The sequence below is a fragment of the Xenopus tropicalis genome, chromosome 4 (genome assembly GCF_000004195.4).
Source record: "Xenopus tropicalis strain Nigerian chromosome 4, UCB_Xtro_10.0, whole genome shotgun sequence".
Classification (NCBI taxonomy): domain Eukaryota; kingdom Metazoa; phylum Chordata; class Amphibia; order Anura; family Pipidae; genus Xenopus; species Xenopus tropicalis.
Genome location: NC_030680.2, coordinates 151070163 through 151076810, shown reverse-complemented (window position 1 = coordinate 151076810; position 6648 = coordinate 151070163). Strand labels below are relative to the sequence as shown.

At 45.9% G+C, this 6648-nt stretch overlaps 1 protein-coding gene across 1 annotated transcript in view; it reads left to right on the top strand.

Moving 5' to 3' along the window:
• Nucleotides 1–6039: 6039 nt before the first annotated feature.
• Nucleotides 6040–6648, top strand: part of ninj1 (ninjurin 1) — a 20268-nt gene continuing 19659 nt past the window's right edge. Inside the window, 1 exon segment of the mRNA NM_001008020.1 lies at nt 6040–6409. Coding sequence (NP_001008021.2) covers nt 6338–6409 — 72 coding nt within the window. The 5' untranslated portion in view covers nt 6040–6337.

Below are 6648 nucleotides of genomic sequence, written 5' to 3'. Positions count from 1 at the left end.
GCTGTGCTGGAATCTCTGCCCCCCCCATTAGGTGTATCCCCCCAACATTCCCCTTTATATAGGGACTTTTGGGAAATGCACTGTGCAGGGCTGTGCTGGAATCTCTGCCCCCCACATTAGGTGTATCCCCCCAACATTCCCCTTTATATAGGGGCTTATGGGAAATGTACTGTGCAGGGCTGTGCTGAGATCTCTGCCCCCCACATTAGGTGTATCCCCCCAACATTCCCCATTATATAGGGACTTATGGGAAATGCACTGTGCAGGGCTGTGCTGAGATCTCTGCCCCCCACATTAGGTGTATCCCCCCAACATTCCCCATTATATAGGGACTTATGGGAAATGCACTGTGCAGGGCTGGGCTGAACTCTCTGCCCCCCACATTAGGTGTATCCCCCCCAACATTCCCCTTTATATAGGGGCTTATGGGAAATGTACTGTGCAGGGCTGTGCTGAGATCTCTGCCCCCCACATTAGGTGTATCCCCCCAACATTCCCCTTTATATCGAGACTTATGGGAAATGCACTGTGCAGGGCTGTGCTGAACTCTCTGCCCCCCACATTAGGTGTATCCCCCCAACATTCCCCTTTATATAGGGACTTATGGGAAGTGCACTGGGCAGGGCTGTGCTGGAATCTCTGCCCCCCCCATTAGGTGTATCCCCCCAACATTCCCCTTTATATCGAGACTTATGGGAAATGCACTGTGCAGGGCTGTGCTGAACTCTCTGCCCCCCACATTAGGTGTATCCCCCCCAACATTCCCCTTTATATCGAGACTTATGGGAAATGCACTGTGCAGGGCTGTTCTGGAATATCTGCCCCCCACATTGTGTATCCCCCCAACATGCAGATAGAAACATGCATGATGGGTGTTTCCGCACTGAGGGCACTTATATATATATATATATGGAGCTGTAAGTGCTCCCTCACATAGGCCCGGTAGTTTACAGGGGGCTGATCTTGCACTGGGGGCCCTTTCTGATGTGACCCCCCTACCTTGTATTGCAAGGGCTGGATCTGCAAAATAGGGGGGCTCTAGGCAATTTATGAAATCTGAGACTCCAATCCAGACCCCTCCCCCAGTGGCAATTCTTCCGATGTTGCCCTGCCCTCATTGTATTTCTGCCCCCAACACGCAAAGTGCATAGGGGCAAGGGGGGGGGGGCACTACCCCACCCCACATATGGTGGGCTTTCTGCCCTTTATTGGCCTTAGCTTGGTGCCACAATGGTTTTTACATAGATTTGTAGCTACTATTGGGTTATGTACAGAGCAGCACATTCTCATGATTTAAACTCTCTGCTGAAACAGCGCCCCCTAGTTACACAATTGTGTGATTTCCTACAAACTGGGTACCTAGTTACTGTATCCAGGCTTAGTCTCGAAAAGACTTGTTTTTGAATGACTTTGCCCCCCTTGAGAATATTTTGCAGACCCCCACACCTACAGCTACAGTGAAATAAGTGGGAAATCACATGGCACCATTGGCCCATACAGCTCTTCCAGTCAGTGTTTGCTGGGGCGTATTTATATATAGACACCCGAGGGCCTGGGGCGGCAGCTTTTGGGGGTGGGGGGGTGCCCCGGCCTATATAAGATTTATTTTTAGAAAAAATGTAAAAATCTCCCCAGCCACCATTGGAGAGTTCCTGCCGAGATCCACGACGGAACTGGGGGGGTATGCGGCCCCCACACATGAAGTGCCCGGATGTGACCTGCACATTGAGAGTGGCGTCACTTCTTCCAAATAGGGGGTGCATTTAGGTGCCTAGGGTGACACCAGACCTAAATACAGCCCGGGGTGCTTGATTAGACAGTAACCATGGCCAGAGTAGTTGACTCAAGTCCCATCAAGTCCAGCCCCCATTATTATCAACGCTGGGCAAATTTGCCCATGGGCAGTAACCTATGGCAACCAATCAAATTGTTGCATTCATTGTTCTACATGCAGCTGGCTGACAAAAGCCAATCACTGATTGGTTGCTATGGGTTACTGCCCATGGGCAAATTTGCTCAGTGTTGATAAATGAGCCCCAGTTGAGTTCCATTTCATGGTGTCCCTCAAGCGTGGCCGCACCTCCGCACAAACCATTTTTCAGACTCAGTACAACTTCTTTCTTTCAGTTCAACCATTGTTGACTTTAAAGTAGCCCAGTATCAAACTGCATCATGGGTAGGTTCCTGCCCAAGTTCCAGAAGGAACCTCCTCCTACTCACCTCACACTACAGTACTGTCTGGGAAGACTATACTCAACCTAGACACTGGGGCGCTGCTCATATTTCACATTTGCCTTGAGGGCCACATTTTGTTGAGGTGGCCATGCCCAGAGGGTTCTTTGTAGGTTCTGCTCCTCCCAGGCCTCTTTGTCTAGAGTCACAATCAGTGGGAATTAGCAGATAACACACTCAGATCTAAGTTTAATCATAAAATGAGAAAAAATAGATTTTATTGACAAGACACTTCTGCCTATAATGTATTGTAGAACATTCTACTTGACCGGGATCTTTTTTGACACAGTACAGTAAGTCTGACCATCATCTTGCCCCAACATCTTTGGCTCTGAGCTCAACATCCGCAGACTCCTCACTCTGCTCCGATCTATAGGAGGTCATGGAATAATCTGGGTCATGCAGGAGAGCAGAGACTGGAGACCAGATTCTTATTGGAGACCTGTGGTGGGAGGAGAAAACAACAAATACCAGTGAGAAGAGCAATATACAATTTTATAGAAAGACCAAAATGTGACAAAAAGAGTTGGGTTACCCGTACTAAAGCACACCCATAACTAGAGACTTTAGTAACTCATACTGTGGGGGTTCCGCCATAGTAAAAGACCGTTGGGTGACCCATACTAAAGGGAAGACATCTACAGTATAAGAACAGAAGTTGGATGCATCAGACTATGGGCCTGATTCACTAAAGTGAGATAAAATTTATCGCACGCTTTTTTGCATTAAATTAGTCGCGATAATTAGTGCACGATTCACCATAGTATTATCGCGTGCGATAAGTCGCCATATCGCATGCGTTATTTCTCGCGCGACCGCATGCGCAAGTCTTGGCATGTATGGAATTTCGCTACTAATATACAGTACTATAGCGGGGAATCTTTAGTCGCCAAAATATACAGTACTATAGCGGTAAATCTTTAGTCGCACAAAATACATTACTAGGTATAATAATTATAGAAAAGTACAGTAAATGAGCTTTTGCAATAAAATATGGACTTACAGTGTTATTTATTCAGTCTGTGTTTCCCCTAGAGTGACGCAGCCGCCAGTTTGCAGCGAAATGGTCATTTTTAATACAGTAATTTTCAGCAAGTATTGGCGTGTATGGCTAACATGGCGTGCGTTCATTTGCTAATTTTTCACTAAAGATAACATTTGCTCATCACTAGTGGCTACTATTTATATGCAACCATCTATATGTGGCTAATATTTCTATACACTATTTAAAGCTACTATTAATATCCGGCGACTAAACGCGAGCGTTATTTAGCGCATGTACGGGCAAATACCATCATCGCGAGTTAAATAACGCATGCGATATCGTGCGTAAAATAGCGCAAGTATGCTTATAGTGAATCGTGCGAAAAGTCGCGAAAATTAAGACGCGATAAAATAGCTATAAATAGCGCACGTTATTTTGCACTTTAGTGAATCGGCCCCTATATGTTATATACAGTATATATATATTTCCTTTTGTTAATGGACACCAGGTCGCTGTCAACAATTTCCGATATTATAAGCTCGTTTCTATATTAGCAAACAACTGAATGCTACCATGGCACGTTTTTATTCTTTATATGCTAGGGGATTGAATACCCCACAAAAGAGAAACCTGGCACTACATGAGGCCCATAGGCAAAGGCTGATGTCTTATTGTATCAGGAAACCCAATTGAAAAGATCCAATCATTCTCAGTAATAGGCGTGGCCCACATAACTTCCACACTTATTCTAAAGCCAAATCCAAAGGGGTTTCCTTCTTAATAAGTGCTAAAATGGCATTTCAAAAGCCCCGGTTGCTTGCAGACCCCAGGGGTCGGTACCGGATGATAATCTGTTCAATACAAAATCAATATTACACACTGATAAATTAATGGTTAAATGATTCCCTTTTCTCTGTAATAATAAAACAGTACCTGTACTTGATCCCAACTAAGATATAATTACCCCTTATTGGGGGCAGAACAGCCCTATTGGGTTTATTTAATGGTTAAATGATTCCCTTTTCTCTGTAATAATAAAACAGTACCTGTACTTGATCCCAACTAAGATATAATTACCCCTTATTGGGGCAGAACAGCCCTATTGGGTTTATTTAATGGTTAAATGATTCCCTTTTCTCTGTAATAATAAAACAGTACCTGTACTTGATCCCAACTAAGATATAATTACCCCTTATTGGGGGCAGAACAGCCCTATTGGGTTTATTTAATGGTTAAATGATCCCCTTTTCTCTGTAATAATAAAACAGTACCTGTACTTGATCCCAACTAAGATATAATTACCCCTTATTGGGGCAGAACAGCCCTATTGGGTTTATTTAATGGTTAAATGATTCCCTTTTCTCTGTAATAATAAAACAGTACCTGTACTTGATCCCAACTAAGATATAATTACCCCTTATTGGGGCAGAACAGCCCTATTGGGTTTATTTAATGGTTAAATGATTCCCTTTTCTCTGTAATAATAAAACAGTACCTGTACTTGATCCCAACTAAGATATAATCCGGTTTTGGGCTTGGCTGCCAAAGGTGAATTAAAAAATGGTGTGAGATTCTCCTTTTTGTTTCTTTGAAAGTTGTAATTCCCCAGTCAGGCACAAGGGGGAGACAATTCCCACTCTATAAATACACGTGGCTTCCAATAGCGTGAGAGACTTATTACAGAGTCTCCCAGAGATGTTCTGGGCACTGAGAGGCAGGAGCCTTTACTGACACGGCTGACAAAACATGGGGCTTTTTAACAAAGTTTTGTATCCCTATAACGAATATATGTAGCTGAGGCTACATGGGGGGGATAACTTTTAGTATGATGGAGAGAGTGATATTCTGAGACAGTTTGCAATTAGTCTTCATTTTTTTTTTTATCATTGGTAGTTTTTTCATTGTTTTACTTTTTGATCCACAGCTCTCCAGTTTGCAATTTCAGCAGTTATCTGGTTGCTAGGGTCCAATTTACCTTAGTAACCAGGGAGTGGTTCGGAAAAAGTGACTGATATATGAATAGGAGAGGGGCTTAATAGAAAGATAAATAATAAAAAGTAGCAAAAACAATAAAACTGGAGCCTCACAGAGCAATAGGGTTTGGCTGCCGGGGTCAGTGACCCCCATTTGAAAGCTGCAAAGAGTCAGAAGAAGAAGGGAAATAATTCAAAAACTATAAAAGATAAATAATCAAGACTAATTGAAAAGTTGCTTAGAATTGGTCATTGTATAACATATTAAAAGGAGTGAACCTCCCCTTTAATGACCCATAACAAGCAGTTATTGGCTGGGGGACTACAGAGACCAAAGGGGGGGGGGAGAGTTGGTGACAGACTGCAGGGGGACCGTCACAGGGAGAGAGGAATCCCCCACATGTCTCAGCCCATAGAAGAGGGAGGCAGACAATGGAGGAGGGCTGTGAGCAGCGTATGGGGAGGGGGCAGACAATGGAGGAAGGCTGGAGCAGAGTATAGGGAGGGGGCAGATAATGGAGGAGGGCTGAGAGTCCATGGAGGAGGGCTGAGGGCAGAGTATGGGGAGGGGGCAGACAATGGAGGAGGGCTGGGAGGGCTGAGTATGGGGAGGGGGCAAACAATGGAGGAGGGCTGGGAGCAGGGTATGGGGTGGGGGCAAACAATGGAGGAGGGCTGGGAGGGCTGGAGCAGAGTATAGGGAGGGGGCAGACAATGGAGGAGGGCTGGGAGGGCTGAGGGCTGAGTATGGGGAGGGGGCAAACAATGGAGGAAGGCTGGAGCAGAGTATGGGGAGGGGGCAGAGAGGATGATGAGTTGTTGTGAGGACGTTGCATGTGAAAGTGTTGGCAGAACTGGGAGAAGGCAGAGGGCTGTGGGTGCAGGAAGAGGAATTGGGAACAGAACCAACTCCCACCCACTGTCTCCATCACAGGGATAACTGGGGACTGACAGTAGGAGCTGGGTGGCACCCACACTGGCACTGCCCGGAGCCCAAGGCCTCTCCTCACAGTAAGCGCTAGAGCTTTGTACCTCCCCACACTGACTCACACACCGGCACTGGCAAGGAGGCAGGGGAACGGTACCAGGGTCCATTGGGCTGGCACAGAGCCGGGGAGAGGGCACCAAGAAGCAAGAAGCCCTTGTCATGGGGGAGATGCGGGAATCTGTGGAGCTGAACGGCCTGGGGCCGGGGGAGAACTCAGCCCTGAATCCTGAGGTGAGAAACATTGGTACCGTTACATGTGTGTGTGTGTATCTGTGTGTGTGTGTGTGTGTGTGTATCTGTGTGTGTGTGTGTATCTGTGTGTCTGTGTGTGTATCTGTGTGTGTCTGTGTGTATCTGTGTGTGTGTATCTGTGTGTGTGTGTGTGTGTATCTGTGTGTGTGTGTGTGTGTATCTGTGTGTGTGTGTATCTGTGTCTGTGTGTGTGTATCTGTGTGTGTGTGTGTGTATCT